This window comes from Antechinus flavipes, chromosome 4, assembly GCF_016432865.1.
Source record: "Antechinus flavipes isolate AdamAnt ecotype Samford, QLD, Australia chromosome 4, AdamAnt_v2, whole genome shotgun sequence".
NCBI classification, from domain to species: Eukaryota; Metazoa; Chordata; class Mammalia; order Dasyuromorphia; family Dasyuridae; genus Antechinus; species Antechinus flavipes.
The window spans coordinates 159,723,804-159,751,414 of NC_067401.1; the positions used below are offsets into that span (position 1 = coordinate 159,723,804).

At 34.1% G+C, this 27,611-nt stretch overlaps 1 protein-coding gene across 2 annotated transcripts; it reads right to left on the bottom strand.

Moving 5' to 3' along the window:
* Nucleotides 1-27,316, bottom strand: APOH (apolipoprotein H). 2 transcript variants are annotated; one of them, XM_051995252.1, is made up of 8 exons: nt 27,222-27,316; nt 15,011-15,187; nt 14,214-14,310; nt 13,582-13,658; nt 9,533-9,721; nt 6,030-6,209; nt 3,588-3,785; nt 1-116 (listed from the first exon to the last, which is right to left on the bottom strand). In XM_051995252.1, exons 1-8 carry the CDS (start codon nt 27,283-27,285, stop codon nt 61-63), a joined length of 1,038 nt encoding a protein of 345 aa, XP_051851212.1. In that variant the 5' UTR covers nt 27,286-27,316; the 3' UTR covers nt 1-60. The 2 variants fall into 2 exon arrangements, with proteins under 2 accessions (XP_051851212.1, XP_051851213.1); XM_051995253.1 differs by lacking the exon at nt 27,222-27,316 and adding an exon at nt 24,901-25,226.
* Between the last annotated feature and the right edge of the window lie 295 nt (nt 27,317-27,611).

Genomic DNA, 27,611 nt, shown 5'->3' on the forward strand with positions numbered 1-27,611 from the left:
TTTTCTTTCATCTTTAATTTTTAGAGACACAAATATTTCATTTTGAATTTATAAACAACTTCAGCATGGTTGTTTGCTTGCTGCATCTGTTTTCCAAAAAGCCCAAGAACTGTGTTCTGTTGAAAGAAAAGGAGAAAATGTGATCACCCTAAGTGACATTTGCAGTTCTTAAGAGAGCTTACTAACAAAATCAAACAAATATATAATATACGTAAATAAATCTATTAAATATATAGTTACATATGTTTAATTTACACAAAATGATTTTGATTCCTGAATGAAGCTACTTTGTTTGAAGTTTAAATAAAGAGAGAAAAAATATCACAAATGGTTCTATAGTTTCAGGATACAAAATAAGCAGATCTAGATAACTTTGAGAACTAGGATTTAAACATACACATATACACAGGTGTACACACACATACACATGTACATAGTGTCCCAACATTCTTAGTTCAATTTAAAGTTGTAGCTTGTCATAAGACTTTTGGGACATTTTGTGTGTACATAAACGTATGTGTACAAATATAACTATATATTCACAATTTAGATCTACAATTTCATCAGTGTAAAGAAGTCAAAGTGCATGAACTTCATCCACTAATGTAGATTCAGTATTTTTCTGTAATTTACTCTATTACAGAGTTGCCTTGATGCTCTGAGGAATGTCTGTGATCACACAGGGTGTATATAAAAGAGGAAAGACTTGAACCCATTTCTTCCTGATTGAAGGGCAACCTATTAGCTACTCCCACATGTTGTCTTTCATCCAGATACATGATCATCATTATAATGATCTGTCTGAAGGCTATGTTAGAAGCCTGAAAAAACTGCATCTATGTAAGCACTATGGATTATTTAAAATTTTTGTCCATTTCTTATTTTCTTCTTATTATTTCTATTTGGGCCCTTAAATGCCTTAGATTTGTCATTCTTAGTTAGATGTAACATCCCTCCCCATCCCACCTCCATCTTAAAGCCATATTATATAGTGAATAGTATCAATTCATTCCAAATTAGGCCCTAGATAGATTATTTGTTAATATGATGCTGGGGCTAGTTCTTTCTAGCTCAAGAGAGTTGATTGTTGACTGTCCAGACTTAAGAACATGAGGGAGAAAATGCTAATAATGCAGATTAAAATTAAAAGTGTGTCATGCATATATTTTCCCCCAGATAATTTTTTTTTACATTTCCCAGCATGCTCATAGTATATTCCAACCTCATGTCTATCTTTCAAGAAGATAATCAAGAAAATGTCCTTGAATAAAACTTTTTCCTCTTAGCTCTTCCCCTATGTCACTCCCTAGAAAGCAGATTCTAGTACAGAACCACAACAATAAGAAATTGGCAGAATCCTTTAAAAACCCAAATATGATTTTTTAAAAGATATGTTTGTCAAATTTCCAGAAGACATAAAGCTGGGAGAGATTCTGAATGACAAAATCCCAATGATGCTGATTGGCTACAACTTTGAGCAAACTTGGAACTAGTAAAATGAAATGTAATACAGATAAATGTATAATCTTGCTTTTTTTAAAAAATGGTTTCTTTATTAGAACATGGAGGTGATATGATGATACAGCAAATCAGAAAAAAAAAACCTGAGAATTTCACTACACTGAAAACTCAATAATAATTAATAGGATGATATGGCAGTAAAATGCAAATGTGATAGACATATTTCCCCCCAGATTTGTGGTTACATTTGTGAAGGGTATTTTTCAGCAAATGATTTGTAGGGGAGAGAAGATGTGAAGAGCATTCCTACAGCCAATGTGTTTTAGAGGCAAATCATAAAGACACTTCTGACTCGAAGCCCAGATTTCCCAACCATTTCAGCAAGCGGGTCTCACAGTATGAGGTTAAATCACATTAACAGAGTCATGTCTAGAACTAAAAAATGATAGTTTCTGTATTCTCTGCTCTATTCAGGTCACATTTGACCTATGGCATTCAGTTTTAGAGGTCACAATTTAGGAAAGATATTTATTTAAAAGTTAAAAAGATTCCAGAGGAAGACAAGATTGCAAAGGCGTATGTTGTGTTTAATCGAAGGAAAGGAGAACATTGAACCTAAAGAAGAGAAGATTTAGGAGGTGTACATGCATCTTCACATATATGAAAATCTATCCTGGATAGATTAAATTTATCTTTGTTCTTAGAGAGAAGAACTGGGAGTTTAGAGTAGAAGTTACAAAAAGTTTTTCTTTAAAAAAAAAGTTACAAAAAAGGCAAATGTAAGCTTGACAAAAGGAAAACTTTGTAACAGAGCTATCCAAAAATAAAATAAGCTGCCCTGGGAGGAGATGGATTGCCCCTCAATGGAAGTCTTCAAAAGGAGCTGATCATTTGGTAGGTATTTTAGAATCCTTTTTCAGGTATGATTTGGACTACATGACTTTTCGAATCTTTTTCAACTTTGAGATCCTAGGATTTTCCATCTTTGAAACAGAAACATGTGTTAACAGAAGAGATAGCTCTAAGTGAAGTTTATTTTGTACTTCCTAGGGTAAACAAGAGCAGCAGAGGTAAGAGGAAAGAAGCACTCACTTCTTTTTCCCTATCCAGCTGCTTCTCATCACCTGATCTCCCTTATTCCTGTCTTTTTACAAGTCCAGTGGCATATAGAAAACATTTAACAACCAACTCTTTTTTAAAAATTGTAAAAATATAATTTTGATACACTTTTAAGTTTAATATGGATAATTAACATTTTCTTCACTACTTTCTTAAGTCTAGATAAATCAACAAAATAAATTTGTAGCCCATTTCTGAAATATGCATGTTCACATTAAAACATTGACAATTTGCTTTGGTTTCAGCATTCATTCTCCTATCCAAAGTCCAAATTGCATTTGCTTCCATAAACATACATATTATGTACACTTTCTTAGAATTTGAATATAGGACTATTAACATGCCAAGGGTCCTTGTCATCCCTATGGAAGATATAAATAAAGTGCTATGGCTGAAATAACTTCTTATTCCCAAAGGACAAAACCACAAAACTGGATATTTCCCGTGTAAAAAACACATCTCCTTGGGACTCTAAAAATCATTCCCATTTTCCTTCTCTCTCCTTTTTCTAGCATGCTAAACATGCATTTGTGTGCATGTATACACACAAATATACAAGTAGTCATCTTTTTTAAAAGTCTTTTTTACTGCACCTTTTAAAGAATTTCAGAAAAGATAAATGATAGAAGATGAGACATTCGATTGATTTTGCTACTGATTCTTGAATAACTTCAATTAAAGGTATCTTTGAGACAGACTCAGAAAGTGCAAATTATTTTAGAGATTATCTTGGACCAACATGTTTAGAAATTGGTAGTGGAAAATGCAATGATAAACAGATGTTTCTGAAGATTAGCTTGTCTTAGGCTCAAGACCCCAAACATTTGCATCGTTTCTCCTTCCCCCCTCCCACTACATACTTACTCCCTTATCCCAAACATTGGATTACAATGAAAATAAGAAAAGAAATAATAAGTTATCACTAATGTACTATGGTTAGGGAAAAGAAGAAATGAACACTGAATAATTTGTGATTTCTTCCTTAAAGCTTAAATTTTTGAACTCACCTTTGAAGCACGTGGGAATTTCAATATTTCCATCTAGGCACTGAGCATCCTCAGTGTAACTGCATTTCCTTTCTTTATCTTTACAGAAGAAACTAATGACTTCACCATGCAGAAGTCCATTCTTAAGATTATCTTGGATGGTCACCTTCTGTCCTTTGTATAACACAGTAGCTTTTTTCACAGGAATTTTACAAGACGCTGGAAGAAATAATATTTGTGAATAATCCTCAGTCAAATTAAAGAAAGTTTGGTGAAAATTTCTCTTAGGGAGATCATATATTATGAGTCAATCCATGAAGTACATTGGAGAAAGTATTGAATTCAGTGTCATTAAGAATTTCAGTAATATTCTTATTATTTTCCTCAATGAATTTAACCTTTAGGAAGGCATAACACCAGAAATACAAAAATTAAAATGGACATAGTGTCTGCATTCAAAGAGCTTATTTACATTTTAGTAGAGAGGTAAGATGTACTAAATAATGATAAGACAAGTTAGAACGTATCTCATATATAATAAAATACTCATTCATGGATCAACTATTCGATATGAAAGATTCTTCCAATGATTAAATTGTAACTCATAAACACCTTTTTTTTCTGCTGAAAATAAATGCTCAAGGCCTTTCTTCATTTCCCTTGTCATAATGAACACAAGGCTAGAATACTTTAATTGGCCACTTCCTATCATAAATTTCCTATGGTTTTGTTTAGTAAAAATGCCAAAATTTTATCTCTGCCAATAGTATATACATTAACTGGTCATTTGACAAGAATCTAACATTTAGAGTAAAAATAATTTAAATGAAAAATTCCTTTATTTTTTAGTCATTTCAGTAGTGTTTGACTCTCCATGACTTCATTTGGGGATTTTCTTGGCAGAGATACTAGAGTGGTCTGCCTTTTTCTTCTTCCATTCATTTTGCAAAAGAGTAACTGAAGCAAATAGCTAATAAATGTCTGAGGCTAGACTCATAAAGATGAATCTTACTGATTTTAAGCCTAATGCTCTATCCATTTTGCTACCTATCTGCCCTTAAAATGTATAGAGGGTCTAAAAATTATCTTATTCTTAATACCTTCTGGATCTTCCCTATCATCCTGCTACCATTATTGCTGATGAGGAAGGATGGAGACATAAAAAATTAAAATCCAGTTTTAATTTTTGTTTTTATAGGTTGCGATAGCTGACAAAAATTCATCAGTCACCAAACAGCTGGTTTCTTTGTGTTGTGCTCCTTCATAATTAGTTTTATTTTGTTATCAGAGGGATAATTGAAGACTTTTTTAGCATGGAATAACCTCTCAACCCTTATATGAAGCCATAACCTCCAAGACCCATAGTTGTAATTTAGTCATTTTTCAACTCATTATGCATCCTTTTGGGTTTTCTTGGCAAAAAATATTAATTAGAGTGATCTGCCATTTTCTTTTCCAGCTCATGTTACAGATTAGGAAACTGAGACAAGCAGAGTTAAGTGACTTCTCAGGGTCACATAACTAGAAAGTGTCTGATGCCAATTTTGAACACAGGAAAAGTAGTTTTTTTGACTATAGGTTTGACACTCTAAGCACTGTAATATCTAGCTATCCCTGTCTCATAGTACATACAAATGGAGATGAACCTATTGAAAAAGTTATGTGACCATTGTAGGAAACTATTACCAATACCTTCAGGAAAGAGAGGGATCTTAAGTTCATGCTATATATAGATCAATGAAAGGTACTGAGGTCCTTAATATGGAGGAAAGATTTTTAGGAAAAATAACTATTTTCAGATATTTTTTTTAAAAAACACATAGAAAAAGGAACAAAAAATATTGGCCCCAAGAAGAGAATGAGAAAATCCACCTTCGTTTCATTAAATAGGTAGAGATTGAGTACAGAACATATAAGACACAGTCACCATAGCAGTTGGTTTTGTGTAACTATTATTCTTTGTTTTAAGGGAAGGCTCTGTGAGGGAAGAGAGAGTGAATGAAAGGAACATCTGGAAATGACTGTGATATAAAAACAAAGTATATATATATAAAAATAGGGATTAGTCTTGTTCTACTTGGCTTAAGAGAGAAAAGACTTCATAACAATTTGTATGAATTGGGGGGAAAAAGGCAAATTTAAAGTTGATATAAGGAAAAACTTTTTCTCTAAGCAAAAGTGAGATGATCACCTGCTGGGAAAGTTTCTTGTTCAATTGTAGGTTGAATAAGTTGAGCTCTGAGGTTCCTACCAACTCTGAGTTTTAATGACTCTGTGTTTATGCTACCAACTCTTATTCCAAGCAAATTTCCTAAATATGAGGCTATCTCATACACATGTGAAATTTGAATACTTGTGCATAGGATAGTAACTTCTATGACATGATTATGGTATGGGTCATAGTACCAAAAATCCCTCAGATAAATTCAAAGAATTCCCATAATGTAAAATACATTTTCATACCTTTACATGTTGGTGATGCAGACCAGGTTCCAAATTTTCCACATTCTACTTCTTCTGGTCCATCTAGAACATACGTTTCATGGCAGCCATAAATGGCTTTGTCCTTATAAAAAAGAGCATGACTTGCAGGATAATTTACAAATCCATTATCTGGTCTTGTTGGAAAAGGACATTTTACTTCTGAAAACATATACCCAGAAAGATTTGTCAAAGAGAAAGAAATAACAAAGCAATTGTGGTTTATAATGAATGATCAGTAGCATGAGTTTTAAATTTAATTCCTTTCTATACTTAGCACTATTCTGGCAAATGTTTAACAATCAGCTCTGTGAGAGAGAAAAATTAAGCATGGAACAATTTTACATTTCATCTGCATTATTAGCATTTTTTCCATCATTTTCTTATGAATAGCCAATCAACAAGACAATAAATGAAAGCCTAATTTGCTGACTTATGAAGTGTGAATGCTTGTATTAGAAATTTGATAATTGACCCTCATGAACCCATATGAACTGATTCCAGCATAGTGCTGACTACATAGCATTGACTTTGTTGTATATTTCTGAAAAAGTAATTTAATTTCTTAGTCTCAGTCTGCCAAATTTAAAAGCAAAAAATAATTTATTTTCTTTCCTCTTCAGGGCCCCTAATGATTTTATTTTAAAAACATTTAAAAATCTGTGATGATTATTAACCATCTGTCAAACCAGTTGAACTTTGAGATAATTACAAGTAATTTTTACAAATTATATATAGCTCCTAACAATCATTGTGGCACTTTTTTTTTCAAAAGAAAATAATCCCATCCTGCCTCTCTTGAATGTGAAAATAAAAAATAAAATAGATATAAACATATCCCCCCAATATACCCACAACATCATTAGTTAATTTAGAAATAACAGGACAAGAGCTTGCTGGTGCTAGACTCATTCTAAGAATCCTTAGAACTCTTGTGAATTGCCCTGCTTCCATCAAGATCAGCCTTCAGCAACATCTGATATACATTTAGCCAATTGGTTTCACTTACTGTCTTTATTGGCCTTGGTCCTTATAAACACAAGTGTCATATCTAAAGCTATTTTTGGTCTGAAATCATTAAGTGAGGTTTTTTTTTTTTTCACAATAAATCATTACAAAATAGTTTAACTTTTCTTAAACATAAAAACATGTACTTCAAAGTTCCACCAAGACTTTACTCCATTTCAGTCATACATAGAAATGAACTTAGATAAGATCTCTTCATTTTGTACAAACATTTCACTTCCATAATTAAAAATTCTGACATTCCCTTAACCATAATCTCCTCTCACTCCACCTCTTTCCACTTCATTCCTCCTCCAGCTGTTCTTAACCCTAATTGAGACATCTAACCCCTTTACCCCTTAATAATTTCTGAGGCCATCACCCCAATCTGACTTTACGTCCATCTTGCTCTAACTGAAAATCAATAATTAGTCATTTCAGTTCTACATTGTCCTCTCCTCTTAAATTCTTTGATCCCCTTCTGTTCTGTTCTTGCTATGGATTTACTCTCATTTTATGTCTTCTCTACTCCTGTTCAAGAGCAACTTAACACTGATGAAGAAGGCCTTATGTATTGATTAGCTTACCCGATCTCAACTGGCCCTCACTACAGCAATATAATCCTTTATTCCTCCTAAATTGATTCATGGTTCACTCTCCATTGAAGAGTGAACTTTTCCTTCCCCAAGCTTCTGGCATTTCCCCCTACCCTCTCAGTTGAGAACCTTATTTATTACTTAACTGAGAAAAAAATTTTTTTTCCATGAGCTCCATCTTCCATTCTTACTTCCCAACTTCTTGATATCATCTCCCATTTTTTCCTCCTTTTTTCTATTCTCTGAGAGTTAGTCCTTCCCTTTTCTAAGGTAAATCTCTGTCTATACTTGATCCTGTTCTCTCCCTTCTCTACAGATTGTATCTTCAGTTACTAACTATCCCCACATACTTTGAATCTTCCCCTATCAATTAATTATTTCCCTCCTACTTTCAAACTTGCACAAGCATCCCTTATTCTTAAGAACAAAACAAAACAAAAACATTTCAGTTTAAAAACAAACTCTGCTAAATGAAGCTAACTATATTCCCTGCCTCCATTTTCTCTCCTTCTATTTCTCAACTCCTTACATCTGATTTCCAAACTCATCAACTCAACTGAAACTGCTCTCTTCAAAATTATCAATGACTCTTAATTATCAGTCTTCCTCCTTCCTCCTTCATTAACTATCTGCCATATTTAACATTGTTAAACACATTTTTTTTTCCTGTACACTACTATCTTCTCTCTGAGTTTTTCTGATTCTACTTTCTTCTGGTTTGCCTCTTACCTAATTGATTATTCTTTTTCAGTCTTCTTTACTCATTTCTAACTGCATTACTCAAGTTTTTGTCTGGAGCCCCTTTTTCTTCTTCCTCTTTACTCTATCTCAGCCACTTCATTAGTTGTCAAGGGTTTAAATATCCTCTCTATGGGGCAGCTAGTTGGTAGTGGATAGAGCACCAGTCCTGAAGTCAGACAGACCTGAGTTCAAATCTGATCTCAGATACTTAACACTTCCTGGCTGTGTGATCCTGGCAAGTCACTTAACCCTAACTGCCTCAGCAAAAAAAAAAAAAAAAAAAAAAAAAAAAAATCTATCTATCTATCTCTATCTATCTATCTATTTATCTATCTATCTCTCTCTCTCTCTATATATATATATATGCAAATTACTAAATTACTTCCAAATATACAAATAACTCTATGCAAATTACTTCTAAATCTATATATCCTGCCTCAATCTCTTTCCTCAGCTTCAGTCCTATCAATTGTACATTGGACATTTCAAAAGAATGCCTGGAGATGTAATGACCGTGTATTTTAAAATCAGTAGGAGTCAGGAATTCAGGTTAAGGGAAAATTCTAGATCTTTATTTTGCAGAGGTGAAGGGAAATGGCAATAGGAAGTATTAGCGACACTAACCTGGCCAGCCTCTCTGCCTCTCTCTCCCCACCCACCAAAATCGTCTCTATGTCATTTCCTATACAATACATCACAACTTACACAAAGAGTGGGCAGGGCCATTCTTTCTCCAAGCATATATTATTAATAGAGTATTGTCCAATTGCTATTTAGCCTCATGTGCTTGGGGCCTCAGTGCATCAACTCTAGCCCATTACATGAAGACATCTTAAACTCAAAAATGTTTTAAATTCCATTGTTTTCCTGATTAAAACCCCTCTCATATATATTAGATGATACCATCATCCTTCTAGGAACTCAAATTCAAATTCTGGATTATCCTGGATTCCTCAACTTCTGTCACTATACATGTCCTACCATGATATACGTCTCTTGCAACTGTTCAGGTAGGTGGTGGTGAATGTTGACAATTAGTTCTCTTAAAATGTATGATATACATTTTATGTATGATGTATAATGCCCTAAAATATTAAAAAATTTTAATATTTTAATTGTGTTAAAATTAATTATTGCACTTACCTCGGCATTCTGGTAGTTCAGTCCAATTCCCATGTTCTGTGCATCTGATCGTGTCATTCCCAAACATTGCATAATGGGGCAAACAGTCAAAGACTGCTGTGTCTTGATAGGAGGAACTGTTTTCAACTGATGACTTATGCAGTTTAAGTGTTGCAAAATTAGGTATGGATGGTGGAGGACAAGTTATAGCTGAAAAAAGAAAGTATAACAATTTTTAAATGACTAATTGAATCTTAAAACCTTAATCCTTTCAAAAAAGCAAAACTAGAAATAAAGTGAAAAAAGTAACATGCTGATATTGAGAGAGAAAAATTTCAAACTGCAAGCTAAAGTTGGTTTTTAAAGTACTATAAAATTTTTAAGATTCATTAAGAGAAATTTTAAAAATATAAACTAGGTTTAATATTGTCCACTGGACAGCAACCCTAGCGCCTTAATTTCCTCATCTGTAAAGTGAGCTGGAGAAGGAAATGACAAGCTACTCTAGCAGTTTTGCCAAGAAAACCCCAAATGGAGTCAGGAAGAATCAGACATAATTGAAACCACCAAACAAATGAGACCTGTCTGTCATGAGCTTTAGTGGAATCAATATAGCAACATTTACCAAATGAAAAAAAAATTGAGGACATCATTTAGATACTTTAAAAGAAAAAGCATGTGAGTTTGATGTATTTATGTTAAAACTGAAAGAGCTTTTTCCCCCTTAAAAATCTGAATATTGTATTTCACTTTATACAATTTCCAAAACATGTTTTCTTCAAATCACATTATTTCAAAACCATAAAATCTAAGAGTTGGATGAAATTCTATCATCCAATATTTTACCTACTCCTCCAACCTCATGCCATCTACAAAACTTATAAGAATACTATCTATGCTTTCAACAAAGTCAGTAATAAAAATGTTGAGTACTACAAAATCAGGAATGATCCCAGGACATTCCTTAAGATTTCCTCCAAGAAGACATATGAATTCACTGTGTCTTAAAGATCTAGTCATTTAACCAATTCCCAATTCATGTTAAGTGTATTATTACATAGTCCATATATCTACATCTTATTCACAAAGATTAATGTGAATAAAATCCTTGAAAAAGCTATGAACAATAGAAACTTTCAGGTCTTTTCTCCTCTTCTTTAGTTGCTATATTTGGCTGCTGATTTCAACATTTAAATGAAACTGTTCTCTCCAACATTAATGATCTCTTAATTGCCTAATCAGATGGCCTTTTCTCAGTTCTCATTCTCCTTGACCTCTCCATCTTCTAACATGGATTGGATGATCACCTTCTTCTCTTTGATATTCTCTTTAGGTTTGGGAGGATGCTTTGTTGTTATTCAATCATTTTTCAATTGTCATTTAAGGTTTTCCTGGCAAAGATATTGGAGTGGTTTGTCATTTCCTTCTCTATTCATTTTACAGATGAAGAAACTAAGGTAAATAGGGTTCAGGGTCACACAATTAATAAGTGCCTGAGGCCAAATTTGAACTCAGGTCCTCCTGATTGAAGGGTCATTGCAGTAACCTCTGTATCACCTAACTACATGTTAGGAACACTACTCTTTCCTACTTCTCCACCTAACTATATGACTGTCCCTTCTTAATTTCTTTTATTGTATCTTCAATCAAATCATGTCCGTTAAATGTGGTGTCCTGAATCCTGAGTCCTCTTTTCATTTTCCTCTATACTGTTTCATTTGGTGATCTCATCAGCTCCCATGGAATCAATTATCATTTCTGATGATTCTCATATAACCTCTCTGCTAATTTTCATTCTCACCTTTCCACCTGCTTATTGCATATCTCTACCTGGATGTCCTGTAGACATTTTAAACTTAATATGTCCAAAACTGAATTCATTATTTTTCCCTGAAACTTTCCTCTCTTTCTAACTTCCTTACTATCTTTGAGAATACCACCCTCCTGAGTCACCCAGGAGCAAAACCTAGATATCATCTTCAACTCCTCCCTCTCTTACCCATCATAGCCAATATTTCCAAGGACTGTCAATTTCACCTTTATAATATCTTTCAAATCCATCCTCATCTCTCTGACACTGCCACCAATCTGATGCAGTACCTCATCATTCCACACCTGGATTGCTGCAAAGCCTTCTAATTACTCTCTCTGCCCCAAATCCATTCTTCATTCAGTTGCCAACATGATTTTCCTAAAGTCCGAGTCTGATCAAGTCACACTCTCTCTTCCTTGTCCTCCCCTCCATCAACTCCCATAGCTACCTAGCACTTTCAGGATCAAATAAGAAAACATCTCTTACATTCAAAGTCCTTTAAAATTTGCCCTCCATATCTTTCCAGTCTCCTTCTATCTTTTAACACCCACACCACATACACTTTGATCTAGTGTTACAGACCTTGTTATTCTTCAAACAAAAACATTTCCTCTGCTGCCTTAAGGCATTTTCCACTGAGTTTTCCCCCCCATACCTAAAACCTTCTTTCCTTATCTCCTCTTGATTTCAAGTCTCACCTAAATCCTATCTTCTACAGAAAGCCTTGGCTGATTCTCTCTTAATTCTACTGTCTTCTTTTTGTTGCTTATTTCTAATTCATTCTGTATATAGTTTGTTTGTATATAGATAATGCCCTCTTCTCCATTAGAGATCCTAGAGATAGGGACTCTTTTGCCTTTCTCTGTATCCACATCACTTAGCACAGTGCTTGGCACATGGCAAGCATACCAATGCCTACTATATGCTAGGGTCAGGGTTAGAATGATTACTTAATGTAACTGACAATGTATGAATGAGAGACTTTGTCAAATGTTTTGATTGAAATTAAAATATAGACAGTCTCTTGATTTATGCAACTGTTTCCCCAAAAAAGGAAATGTTTTCATACAATCTTTTTATCACATATATATTGATCCTTAGGAGTTATAGCTTACCTTTCTAAATTCTCACTAATTATCCCATTAGAACTACATTCTAAAATTTTGCCAGGAATCAAAATTCAGGCCTGTTGACAACTGACCAAAGTTTACCAATTTGAGTTGGCTTAGGGGAGTTAGTCATTTTAAAAATTCAAATGCAGATCATTTTGAAAAGTGAATAGTAAAACTCTAATTAATCTATTTTATAAGTTTGAAATTTAGTATATCAGGTTTTTTGGGTTTTTTAAAAACTCCTGAAATTAATGCAGCTTTCTACTTCCTTTAGTTGAGATAGACTTCATCTAACAGAGAATAATAATAATAGTAATGAAGATGGATTTATATAGTGCTTAAGTTTGCAAAGCACTTTACATGTGTTATTTGCTTTCCCATGGTAGCCCTATGAATTAGGTGCTTTTATTATCATCTTTTTACAAATGAGGATCTTTAGACTGAAAGGAGTTGGATGTTTTGTTTGGAATCACACAAGAAATGTTTAAGGAACCAGGGGAAATTAGTTCTTTCTGACTCCAAATCAACTCTACTACACCAGTGGTTCTCAAATTTTTGTTCTCAGCATCTTTATACTATTAAAATTTATTGGGGTAGCTAGGTGGTACAGTGTATAGAGCACCAGCCCCGAAGTCAGGAGGACCTGAGTTCAAATCTGACCTCAGACACTTAACACTCCTAGCTGTGTGACGCTGGGCAAATCAGTTAACCCCAATTGCCTCAGTTATCTACAGTTTTTAATGTTGTTATATTTATAGATATTTATCATATTAAAATTAAAAACTAATTTTGAATTTGTAAACCTTCTAAAAGGGTTTCAGAGACCCCTCAGAATTCTCTGGACCACACTTTGAGAATTCCTGTACTCTATCACCTAAATACTTGAAATGTTCCTCACATCCTAATTTTCCTAATTATATAGCATCAATTCCTGTAAAAAAAAAAAACTGTAAAAAAATTGTAGGAATATTGAAAGTATCAGCCACAGTAGTTACCAATTCTAACCAAGAATTTCTCTATTCCACACTAAGTAAAAATCCAGATGTACAGAATGTTTTCATTGATGGCTCCAAAAGGATGGTTTTACACTCTTCTGAGCCATGAAGGGAGAATTCAGGAGAACTTTCCCAAAAATAAGTGCTTACGAGAGCAGGTTGGTAGGGGATGGCTCCACTTTCCATCTTCCATGCACTTAACAGAATCAGTTCCATTGAGATAAAACCTAAAAAGGGAGAAATTATTGTATTGTTGATTGAAATAACTTATTATGGAGCATAAATGTTACTGAGACTTCAGAATTAAATTCTTATGTTGTTTCAAGGTTTTAATTCTATCTCTTCCAGAAAGTAGTAAGTAAATCAGAAATGGGAAAAATTGAGCAATTATGCTTAGATTTGGTCAATCTTCCTATCTCTATTCTGTAGTACAGTAGAGAAACTACAATTTATTTGCATTCAGCAAAGAATCTGTAATCATTATTATCCTGTTTTTAAAAAACACAACAACAACAAAAAAAAAAGGCAAAAAGGATGATTAACCAAAACTAGATGAGTCAGAAGAAATTTAATTCAGAACACTTGATATGTTTTGTTCTCTAGTTGAAGGATACAGAAATGAACTTTTTAGCTAATTAATTCCACAAGATTCAAATACTGCCTCTGCTACTTGTCATTTCTGTGTCTATGAACCTCAGTTTCCCCATCTTTAAAATAAAGGAATTGGATAAGATAACCTCTAATGCCCCTTTCAACAAATCTCTCTAGATGAAAAGTCTTACCCTTTATTGCAAGTAAAGTTGATAGAATTAGGGTATTGAAAGGTTGTATAGCTCACAGCTCCATTTTCTAAAATTCCAGCAAAAGGACATATTCTGGCTATAATTTGAAAGATGACAAAAATTAATATATTTTCATGGAATTTTCCCATGAAACAAAGCTAATATGTATGTAATTTTTCAAGTTATTACAAGGTAGATTCAACTGATAGACAAAAGATCATATAATCAAAATATCTGATCACAGAACAATTTATATTATAACTTATGAGTTCTTAAGTTATTGATCTAGATAAACTATACACATTATCCAAAATACTGGACTTTCTCAACTGTCTAATATTTCTGCATTGCATAGACAACCTAAGGAATTATTTTTAGCTCTTAGAAGTAATAAGGATGAACAACAATTCAAAAGTTGCAGTCTTGTTTCAAGTATATAAACTCTCATTTTATAAGCAAAATGGTACATTATTGCCTCAGTAACTTTCTGTCTTTTACTCATTTAACATTTAGTTGAATTTTAGGTACTATTTTTTTTAAAGTTCTTATTTGTGTTTTCCCCTCCTGTTATTTTGTGTAACAAAATCTTGTCTCTAAGTCAACTCTACCCCCATTGTTTCCAAATAAGCCCTTGTTTCTTTCTTCTAAAATTTTCCTCTAGTTCTTGTTTATTGTCACTCTTTCAACATATGTAACATTAATTATGTCCTAACATTCCCATAGAAGCCTTTATTATTACTATAAATTCCCCTACATTCCAGTTGGGGAAAGATGATATAACTAAAGAGTTGACTTACGTTTACATTTCAGGGTGTTGATGGGCCAAAGTCCAGTGAGAGGGCATGTAAATCTTCTCATTCCTGTTTGTGCCACATAGCCAGGTTTGCAAGAATACACAATAGTTTCCCCTGGCTCATAGCTGAATTTCAATGGAACAACTATGGAAAATGGTATCTCCTGTGGCCTGGGACAAGCTGAAACAAAGTAAGGAAAGAGGATTTTCCTTAAATACTTTTGTGTGCTCTCTAAAAGCAATGTATAGTGATAGGAACAATTCTGACAGGTTTGGAAAGACATACAAATTGATACATAGTGAAGTAAATAGAAACAAGAAAATAATATATGTGGCTGTTGTTTTTTGTCCTTCATTCTCAAAGAAGTTGAAGATGATAGTGGTCAGATACAGATCAGAATGCCTGGAGATGGTTCTGGATGCAATAGGAGAGCTTGGTCTTTTTAACTAAAGTCTTCAACAGATCTCCCTTTGACTGAGGCTGTACCTGTTCAGTCAAGAATAGGTAGCAATTGAGGCAGAGTCTCCTCTTTAACCTAGACTAACTGAATCTAAATGAATGTATATATATAACTAAGAAACTTTTCTCAGTCATTTTTGTTGTGTCCAATTCTTTGTGACCCCATTTGGGATTTTCTTGGCAAACATACTAGAGTGATTTGCCATTTCCTTTTTCAGATGATGAAACTGAGACAAATAGGCTTAAATGACTTGCCCAGGATTACTCAACTAATAACTATCTGAGGCTAGATTGGAACACAGAAAGATGACTTCTCTTGACTCCAGGCCCACCACTCTAACCATTACACTAGCACCCATTTGCCCTTATTTTCCTAGGAAACTAGGAACATTAAAATGAAAGTAAAATGTGAGTAATTCAAATGAATAATCTTGATTCTAGAGAAAAGATGAGAAAATACACCTCCATTCTTTTGATAGAAAGGACTATGGAAATTGAATGTGTGCTATAAGCAGTGAAGAAATAGATGATTTATTTTTAAAAATGGATATGGAAAGATTTAGAACTGATACAGAATGAAGCAAGCAGAACCAAGAGAATACTTTTTTAACATCATTATAAAAATGAACACAATTAAGGATGTTTATAAATGGTGAAGAATGAAGTAAGCAGAACTAGAAAAATTTATACAATAACAACAATTATGGTATTGAACAAACTGTAAATCCATATGATCAACATAATGACCTGAAAAAGAAATATATTATGTCCATTACATAGAAATAAAAAATTTAGAATACAGATCGAGATACACATGTTTTTGTAAACAATCATTAAGGGATTTATTTTGCTTGATTATTTCTTACAAAAATTCATCTTGTTTTTCCCAAATGGGGTTGGAGAAAGAGAAAAATAGAATTCTGCATAAAAAAATTATAAACGAGAGATGGTACCACAATTGTTAAGTGTTGAATGTACTTTCAAATAAGATCAATGTATTATTAGTTTTACTTAATTGTTTTATTTTGTTACAAAAAACAAAGAAAGTAATCTCTAAGTGTAATGTAAAAACAAAACACAGGAAAACAATTAAACAAAAAAGGTGATGGAATATTGCAACACATTGAAAAGCTTAATCATGATGTTAGATTGTTGTTCTTTTTAAATTTCTTTCTTTGTTATTAGGATAGGGTTAATACAGAAAAAGACATATAGAAATGACTAATCTAAAATACATATTATAGTATATAAATACCAATCTTCACAGTCATTCTATAGCTTTCTTTTACCCAAAGCTCAAAGTTGGAGAGGAAAAAAGAAAAGGGGATGTGAGTTTTTGTTTGCAGCTAAATAATTGAGATATGGAATGGTTTCCCCATAGGTACAGTGCTTTTAGGGAAGATTTAAAAGTTCTGAGAAACATTCATACCTCCCTTGGAGAAAAAAAAAAAGAATGTATCCTTCAAACATTAAATGAACATTCTTAATTACATCTTTATGTTGTAGTAAGGTCCAAATCCATGATTAGTAAAACAAATCTCACAATATAATAAGTTTAGGAAAGAAAAACAAACTTAATTTAGGAAAAATATCTTAGAAAGTACTATGTTTATTTTAACTTATCAATCATTTACCAAGTACCTAGTCTGTGCAAAGTGCTGGGATACTAAGAAAAATTCGTTTCTGTCCTCCAAAAGCTTACAATCTAGTACAGGAGAAAAATAAATGATTAGAGAATCCATCTTCCAATCAACTGAGAAATAATAATGTATACTTAAGTCACATGACACTATGTAAAATTAATGTAACATGGCTATCAGTAAGGAAATGATTTCCTTTTGGGGGATTTATTAATTTAAGACAATTTCAAATGCCTTCATCTCAGTTGACCAAAGCAACTGTTTAAGACTGTAAGTTGCAAAATAGTTGCTATTCTGCATTGGTGGAAGCAATCTTTTCTATGGGAATTCCCTAGATCAATGAAATCACAGATCCAGGCCTATCTTTCCTCCCCTATTCCCCAAAAGTAGATATTTGATATTTAAATCTATGTTGTTCTTGAAAATAGGGACTTATAAAGATATTTAAAGATGCTTCCAACTAAGCTTAACTACTAACAGAGATCTGGAGACGTTAGAGAGTGAGTTCAGGTACAAGAAAAGCAATTATTAATCTGAGAACCGTTAAAAACCTTCCCTTTGTCCACATAGGTATAGAGGATATTTGGGAACTTCTATTCAATGGAACCTGGTAGGAGCCAAGGTTTTATAGCTACATAACTGAAAGCACCTTAACAATATTCATTTAGCTTTTGATAGTAAAATTTCCAGAAAACTAAAAAAAAAAAAAAAAAAAGATAGCAAAATTTAATAAAATCTGCTTTAAGACTCTAAAAGAATTTACTTTTGGATATCAGTGCCAAAGTGAAGGAGATAGAGAATGATAAGAGAAGTGGTCTTTTAGAATTCGGAACATGGAAGCAACCAGATTAGAAAGGGAAGAGAGAAACATGAAGGCTTGAACCAAAGATGTGCTGAAACCAGCTCAAACCAGACAGAATAGTCAATTATAGCAATCTAGTGTTTGACAAACCCAAAGATTCTAACTTTTGGGATAAGAATTCATTATTTGATAAAAACTGCTGGGATAACTGGAAATTAGTATAGCAGAAATTAGGCAAGGACCCACACTTAACACCATATACCAAGATAAGATCAAAATAGGTCCATGACCTAGGCATAAAGAATGAGATTATAAATAAATTAGAGTAACATAGGATAGTTTATCTCTCAGACTTGTGGAGGAGAAAGAAATTTGTGACCAAAGATGAACTAGAGACCATTACTGATCACAAAATAGAAAATTTTGATTATATCAAATTAAAAAGCCTTTGTACAAACAGAATGAATGCAGACAAGATTAGTAGGAAAGCAACAAACTGGGAAAACATTTTCACAGTTAAAGGTTCTGATAAAGGCCTCATTTCCAAAATATATAGAGTACTGACTCAAATTTATAAGAAATCAAGCCATTCTCCAATTGATAAATGGTCAAAGGATATGAACAGACAATTTTCAGATGATGAAATTGAAACTATTACCACTCACATGAAAGAGTGTTCCAAATCACTATTAATCAGAGAAATGCAAATTAAGACAACTCTGAGATACCACTACACACCTGTCAGATTAGCTAAGATGACAGGAAAAAATAATGATGAATGTTGGAGGGGATGCAGGAAAACTGGAACACTGATGCATTGTTGGTGGAGTCGTGAACGAACCCAACCATTCTGGAGAACAATCTGGAATTATGCCCAAAAAGTTATCAAAATGTGCATACCCTTTGATCCAGCAGTGTTTCTATTGGGCTTATACCCCAAAGAGATACTAAAAAAGGGAAAGGGACCTGTATGTGCCAAAGTTTGCAGCAGCCCTGTTTGTAGTGGCTAGAAACTGGAAAATGAATGGATGCCCATCAATTGGAGAATGGCTGGGCAAATTGTGGTATATGAATGTTATGGAATATTATTGTTCTGTAAGGAATGACCAGCAGGATGAATACAGAGAGGCTTGGAGAGACCTACATGGACTGATGCTAAGTGAGATGAGCAGAACCAGGAGATCATTATACACTTTGACAACGATACTGTATGAGGATGTATTCTGATGGAAGTTGATTTCTATGACAAAGAGACCTAACTGAGTTTCAATGGATAAATGATGGACAGAAACAGCTATACCCAAAGAAGGAACACTGGGAAACGAATGTGAACTATTTGCATTTTTTATTTTCTTCCCGAGTTATTTTTACCTTCTGAATCCAATTCTTCCTGTGCAACAGGAGAACTGTTCGGTTCTGCAAATATGTATTGTATCTAGGATATACTGTAACATATTTAACATTTATAGGACTGCTTGCCATCTAGGGGAGGGGGTGGAGGGAGGGAGGGGAAAAAATGGAAACATAAGCGAGTGCAAGGGATAATGCTGTAAAAAATTACCCTGGCATGGATTCTGTCAATACAAAGTTATTATTAAATAAAATAAAATTTAAATAAAAAAAAAAAAGAAAAGAAAGTGTGTCCTGTTTACATTTTTCTGGCCAGACTATCAATAGTTGAATATCTGAAACCCAGGGGGAATAACTGATGAAAATTCCTTTCTTACTGAGAATTTGTAGGAGACAATCTCCCAGCTTATAACCAGGAGAAAAGAGAGAAGGGAAGGGAAAATGAAGAAAGAAAAGGGAGAATTATTAAACTCCTGATATATGCCCAATATTGTGCTAAGTACCTTAAAATATTATTTTCTTTGATCCTCACAACAGTCCTGAGAAGTAGGCAATATTATTATCACCATTTTACATTTCAAGAATCTGAGGCAGACAGTTTTGCCCAAGTTTACACAACTTGTAACTGTCTAAGTAAATTGAATTTAAATGAGGTAGAGCTGTGTAAAGTCTCCATATTCACTTTCTCTTCTGGAGCTACTTGGGCCCACTGGCAAGATATAGATCAGGGTGACTAGAAATGGCCCCAATGAAGTGGGAAATCTTGGCCTTTTTAAGTTAATATCTTTAACAGATCTCAGTTTGACTGAAGAAATATCCATTTAGTGATTAAGGCTAGGTAAGAAATGAGAGAATGGTCTTTTTTACATAGTTAAAAAAAAAAAAACAATCTGACAGGGAAGACCCTCAGAATTTCTGGACAAAACAGAAAAAAAATGGCTACTTACATGCACTTCAAGCTAATCAGGGCCCAAACAATTGACCAAGTAGGGCTTGGTCTAGGATCTGTTGCTTGCCAAACAATGAGAGCCAGAATCATTTGAATTTAAGGCATGGGTTTAAGAAAGTAATCATGGTCAGCTTTCAGAATTAAAGACAAATAACTTTTGTGAGAGTAGTAGGTCACTGGTCAATCAGGCAATATAGCTCCTCAATCCTTCCCTTTTCCCCTCCCGCTCTCCTTCCTTTTCTCCCTTTCTAATTTCCTTCCTACTTCCTTCCTTCCTTCTCTTCCTTTCTTTTTATGTTTTCTTTTCTTTCTTCTTTCCTTTCTCTTCCCTCTGTCTATTTAGGGTATTATACCCTTACCTGATGGTCCCCTGCCCAAAGCAAAATAAATTTTAATCACTGAAACCTTGAAAGATATCAGGGTTTAAGGGTTAGGACATGTCTTAAACCTAAATCATTTTGGTTTTCATTGACCAACAACAAGTCCCAGGACACACCCTACTTGATCATTGTTTGGGCTCTGATTGACTTAGAATGAATGTAAATAGCAATTTATTTTATTTTTTTTTTTGTCCAGAAACTCTGAGGATTTTTCCCTCCCAAATTGATTTTTTTGACTAGATAAAATAGATCATTCTCTGCCTCATTTCTTATCTATGCTTAATCACTGAATGGGCATTGCCTCAATCAAACTGAGGACTGTTAAAGATCTTAGTTTAAAAAGCCCAAGGTCTCCCTCTGCATCCAGGGCTTTCTTTAGTCATTCTGATCTATATTTTGCCGTTGGACTCAGATGGTTCCAGAGGAGAAAGTGAGGATGATAACCTTACACAGCCCCTCCTCACTTCAATTCACTTGTATATCATGGTTATGGGATAAACCCTGAAACTGTCATTAACTTTTGGGGTGAGCCCTGAAATTCTCCTGACAGGGACCCACCCTTTGGGGCAGTTAAGTAGTTTCATTAAGGTTGGCCCAGGACCACTCCCTACTTAGGTCAAACTTAAGTAGTCTCATTCTACTGGAAATCTAGGCCTGGGGGCAGTGACAATATTGAAGTAATTTCATTCAATTGAAACTTCAGTTTCATATTCCCTATTTAAAGAGCAATTTGGGGGCTCCTTTCTTTGCAGAGGCCCAAAGTAAGACCATGCTATGCCAAGGAACCTCTCTTTGGCATAGATGCCTGTCAGACCCTGCCCGCTGTGAAGACATTTTCTTCTCAGTGCTAACCCCTCTTTATCTCTCTGCCAGGATTTCTCTGCTAGGACCTATATCTCTCTGTCAGGACCTTGCCACTGAAAAAATCAGTCTCCTAGCAAAAACTGACTTCTCAGTGCCAATAAACTTCCTTTTGCTAGTCTAATATTTTGGGTTTGTGAATTCTTTCAAGTTGGACCTGAGCCAACTAAAGAAGGGTTCCCATTACTCTCTGCACTGCTACTAACCTCATCATTTGGTTCTCTGACCAGGAATGACCTCATCAATGACAACACCTTCATGATATCATGTCCTTTTTGAGAATGAAAGACAAACAATTTTCTGAGGAAGAACTTAAATTCTTCCTGACTCTCAGCCCAACCCATTATGATATCTAAATGCCACTAGGTATATAAGGTGTACAGAATGAAGGGAGTTTATTCAGGGTTACACTTTAAAGGTCTTGCCTAAATCCTAGCCTCTCATACCCCATAATTCAGAGCTCAGTGTTGTAGAGTAGGAAAACACACCCTGACAACTCTAAATCCTGTGTAAGTAGATTTCAGAGGATCAAACCCAAACAGCTATGGCCAGCAAATTCACAACAACAGAGCTAGAATTCATATTCATCAGTTAAAATCAGGCAGAAATTAAACAGAGGGAAACCCAAATAAAGAATATTTACTCACTTTTACAAAGTGTTAAAATTTACAAAAGACTTTTCCCATATCAACTTTGTGAGTTTGAAGGAGTATAGTTTCTAGGGGAGATAACACTAGGGAGCTTCCCCTGACCTTAGAGTGCTTCTGTTCTAATAATTTGTCAAAGATGGTTTTGGAATCTGTGATCCCAAGACCCATCCCTACCCCTTACCCCTCAACTTTGAAATGCTAGTATTCTGGCAATCTGTTTGTCAATGATTGTAATAGTTCTCTGGCCTAGGAGTATAATAATATTTCTTTCTTTAGATGTTAGGGAAGATTTATCAGAGATCCTGAGGCCCTCTGACCTTAGAATGCTATTATTCTAACCATCTGTCTATCAATGATTTTAAAGTCTTCTGGTTTCAGGATAGTTATAGATCTCCTAGTCAGTGATAACCAAATTCCTGAAACCTCAATTCTACCTCTAGGCCATAAAATTAGCATATCAATGACATGAAGAACTGGATAAATATGACTCCTTTTTCTTGCTTCTTTGCTACTTTCTTTTGGAACTTAGCCCATTTCAATTGGCATTACATTTCCAATAAATTTTGCCCCTGACTTGGATATGGGTTCAAGCTTGCAAATTTTTTTGAGACACCTGATGACACCAGAATGCAGCCCCCAACCTCTTTAGATCCCTTCTCAATCTCAACAAGTTGAGCAGTAAAAGTATGAGAATTTTACAAATAAGGAAACTAAAGTCCAAATAGGTTATGTGACCTATTCTTGATCATATACTAGTGCTTAAACACAGGCCTTCTACTCCAAGATCAGTGCAGACCCAGTGTTCCATAGTTAATATGAAGAACTAAGATTAAATTAATAGAATTTGATTTACTCTAACTGACGTAGCTATTCTCAGCAGTACAGTGATGCAATACCAAACTTACGATGAAAAATGCTATCCATCTCCAGAGAAAGAACTGGTGTTGTCCGAATATAGATTTAAGCATGTTTTTTTCTTAACTTTATTTTTCTTGAGGCTTGTTGTTTTTTTTTTTTTTTAAGTCTGTTTTATTTCACATCATGACTAATATAGCAATGACTCCATTATGTATAACCTGTATTGAATTGTTTACCTTCTCAATGGAAGAAGGGGGAGAGGAAAGAGGAAAGGAGAGATAGAATTTAGAATTCAAAGTTTTAAAAACAAATGTTAAAATTTGTTTTTATGTGTAATTAGGGGAAAATAAAATGCCAAATAAACTCACTCCATCACCTCCAAAAAAGAATTTGGTTGTGGAAGGCAACTTAAAGGTTATCTAGTTTAATACTTTCATTTTATAAAAGAGAAAAAAGTTAGCCAGAGAAGTTAAATTGATATGACTTACTCTCTTCTCCCATTTGTAAGAATCTATTATCAGATAATTCTATTGTTAGATAATTTCCAGAGTATATAGAAAAGAACTCTTTAGCAGCCCCCATTACTCATCCTGGAGCCTGTGGATATCTTAACCTTTTGAGATTTTTATTAGCATATCTTTAGTGAGTATTTAGACCAAGTATGTCAGGTCAGGCTCCTAATTTCTCCTCTGAGTTTCTGTTTTTATTTTTCTGGACTCCCTGAGAAACCTTTAAGGATAAATTTCCCCTATAAAAGATTTGCTTATAATGAAGATCTTTGCTAAGTTTTGTTCAAGAGTAAGTCCACTATGATGTACTCTCTTTCTCTCCCTCATAGTGCCTTCCTTTTTAATGGTGCCATTCTCCTTACCCTAGCTAATGCTGGACAATCTAACTTGCCAGACAATGGCTTTCTTCCACCTCATGAAGTATTTCTTTTCTCTCAGTTAATTGTGATTTCCTCAGAGAAACTTGTCTTTTCACTTAGTCTAACTATATGCTTTCTATTTCATATTTACCATTCCTGGTGTCTATTGTATGCCTTTATTTTGTTTGTAACCCCTTCCCTTAAATAAATGTACCTTTTGTCAAGAGAATGGCCATTGTGAATTTGTCACATGTTCATTTCAAACTAGGTATTGAAGCTATCCAAGCCACATCAAAATGATTTGCCCACAGTCATATAGTAAAAGGGACAAAATGGGAATTCAACTCAAAAATTCAAAATTTAGCTGACTTATGGTACTTTTCTATCTGTTATTGATAATCTTTCCCTTATGCATATCTTGTACTGATTTTACATCTTCTTGAAATATTTTTAAAGTTACTATTCTATTATAAGGAAGCAAGAGAATACTATAATAGAATAATATTCTATTATGAGGTGGGGGTAGGGCACTAAGGATGCGCCTCTGTGCTCTTCTTCTTATTGGTTAACTGGTGTTTAGGAAATCTCAGAAATCTAAAGAAATGTGAAATTAGCAGCAGTGACCAAGAAACCCATCATACCACACACCTCCAAAACTATCCTCATTTTACGATCACAGGAGCCTGAAATTCCCTAAGAATTCATTGCTTTAGTTTGAGGGCATGTTCCCAAAATAATCCCTCATAAAAATGCATGCATACCTTGGAAGTGTCCCATACTATTCCTTTATCAGCTATAAGTACCTCAGCTTGAATTAATTATTTATAAGAGAGAGGAAAACCTTAAAAGGATGGAATAAACTTTGGCTAGAGACAAAGAAGGAAACAAACATCTACAGTATGTAGTTATTGAAAAGAGAGGACAAGCTAAGTGACACAGGAATGAGCTATCATCAGGACTTAAGGGGAAAAAACAAGGGAACCGAGTAAGTCACAGTGGAAAATGAGAGAAGAGCCTAAAATCTGTTCTCTATAATTATAGCATTGCCTAGAGCAACTTAAGTCCAGTTTACTTACATATCATGACATCACATGGTCATCTTGGAGAACAAAGGACAAACAACTTCTTGAGTATGAAATGCACCATTGACAAGAAACATAACTTTCTCCCTCCCTTCTTCCCTCTCTCCTTCTCTCCCCATTCCCTTCTCTTCTATTCCTTCCATTCCTTCCTTTTCATCCTCCCTCCTCCTTTCCTTTCCTTTCTCCTTTCCTTTCCTTTCTCCTTTCCTTTCCTTTCTCCTTTCCTTTCCTTTCTCCTTTCCTTTCCTTTCTCCTTTCCTTTCCTTTCTCCTTTCCTTTCCTTTCTCCTTTCCTTTCCTTTCTCCTTCCTTTTCCTTTCTCCTTTCCTTTCCTTTCTCCTTTCCTTTCCTTTCTCCTTTCCTTTCCTTTCTCCTTTCCTTTCCTTTCTTTCCTTTCCTTTTCCTTTCCTTTCCTTTCCTTTCCTTTCCTTTCCTTTCCTTTCCTTTCCTTTCCTTTCCTTTCCTTTCCTTTCCTTTCCTTTCCTTTCCTTTCCTTTCCTTTCCTTTCCTTTTTCCTTTCCTTTCTGCAGATTCTTTGTCCAAAGGAACATAAATTTTGATTTCTGAAACCTTCCAAGATATCTTGGGATTTATAGTCTAGATTTCTTTCTTAAAGACCATGCCTTAAACTCAAATCACTCAGTTCTTATTTATTGGCCAGCAAACAGTCCCAGGCCAAGCCCCACTTGGTCATTTTTTGGGTCCTGATTGGCTCAGAGTAAATGTAAATAACCATTGTTTCTGTTTTGGACAAACTCTGAGAGTCCTTCTCAGATTGATTTTTTTTTTTTTTTTTTTTTTTTTTAGCTAGGCATAAAAGGTCCATTCTTTGCTTCATTACTTTCTTATCTAGTTTTAATCACTGAATGGATCTTGCCTCAACCTAACTGAGATCTGTTGAAGACTGTAACTTTAAAAAAATCAACATCTTTCACTGTATCCACGGTCATTTCTAGTCCTTTTGATCTTTATCTGGCACTGGACCCAGATGACTTTGGAGGAGAAAGTGAGGCAGGTGATCTTGCACAATTGTCCCTCACTTAAATCCCAATTTAATTGCATGTCAAGGCATCATCTCCCTGATATCATGTTCCTCTTCAAGAATGAAAGACAAACAATAACAACAGGGCCAGCCTTATCATTAGCTCTTTCATCAGTCTCTCTAATACTTTTTACAATAATATCAATAGAAAACAATCTAAAGATTGAAAGAAAGCTGATTTGGACATCAGAGGTTGTTGTTGTTCAGTAATCTCTGTCTTTGTATGACCCTATGTACTTTGTCCATGATATGTTCTTGGCAAAGATACTGGAGTGATTTGTCATTTCTTTCTCAGTGTGTCCCCATTTTAAGACAAATAAGAGATTAAGTGACTTATCCAGGGTCACACAGCTGGTAACTGACTGAGGTCATATTTGAACTCAGATATTCCTTACTTTAGGTCCAGTGCTCTATCTATTACACTTGGCTAGATATCAGAAGAGCTCAGTTCAAATCTTCAGTCTTGACACTTACCTCTGTTAACTTTAACAAATAACAACCTCTCTAGTTTTCCTTATTTGTAAAAGAAGGATATTGGACTAGATAGCCTTTAAATACATTTCCAGCTCTAAAATTAGGATGCTATGAATTTTATAGAGAGAGGTAAGAACATCTTCTTTAACACTAGAAGCCACCTTCCTAAAAATGAGGAATTATTGATGATGTAAAGGTAAATAAGGTCCTAAGTTTGTATTATCAAAAGAAAGCCTTCATCAGAGAGGACAGATTTGGAATGCAATCACTAAGTGTAATAATAACAATAAATCATTTGTATAAGTACTTTTAGAGTTTGTATTTTACAAATATTATCTCATTTTATACTCACAACAATCTTGGAAGGTAAATGCTGTTATCACGCTCATTTTGCAAATGAGAAAACTGAGGCAGAGAGAAGTTAAAAGACTTGCACAGGATCATACAACCAATAATTTTCTGAGACTGAATTTAAATTATCATTAGTTTTCAATTCTAGCATGTCTGTAAATATTTTCTTAAAAATACTAGTGTTCTAAGGGCTTATTAACTCATTAATGTAGTGAATTTCCACTAGAAAACATGTTTGTTATTATATAAATCTGTATATAACAATTCTCAAATTATATTTACAGCTATATGTTATAAAATCCTAATGTTGCATGGAATTCTATGACATGAATACTAGATATATCTCCTAACACCAGTATTATAAAGGGACTTATCAGTTTTCTTGAACCTTTTCAAGTACTAAATGGTTGTATGTATTATTTTGCAAATGAAAAAAAAGAAATACTTACTCCGTCCTGCAATCACACAATGGAAAAGAAAGCTCACTAACAGGGTTGACACAGGAGAAATCATGATGACAGATTCTCACACAAGCAATCAAAATGACTTCTCTCTGTTAAAAAGAAAGATACAAACCAGAAATGCTTAAATATTAACTATTTTCATTTACTTTGTTCTTTGTAAATAGAAGATAAAGTATCAAGATTTGGAACCAACTCAAATATCTAGTATTCTCCAATGATTTACAGTAGTTTCATTGTGAAATCTTTGTTACTATTTTTTCTGTTTTGGTGACATCTTTGATTTTGACATTACTTATTCTACATATATTCTGATAATTCTCAAATATGCTTATTTAGGACAGATGTTTCATTCTATTTTTATTTTCATGTTTCTCA

What these genes read in the sequence shown, in the direction of transcription:
- APOH (XM_051995252.1), bottom strand. Translation starts at nt 27,285, where the DNA reads ATGATTTCTCCTGTGTCAACCCTGTTAGTGAGCTTTCTTTTCCATTGT. An exon ending in TCCCCTACCAACCTGCTCTC is followed by an intron (nt 9,722 to 13,581) that starts GTAAGCACTTAT and finishes TTCTTTTTTCAG; the next exon opens with CTATAACTTGTCCTCCACCA. An exon ending in TGAACTACCAGAATGCCGAG is followed by an intron (nt 6,210 to 9,532) that starts GTAAGTGCAATA and finishes ATATGTTTTCAG; the next exon opens with AAGTAAAATGTCCTTTTCCA.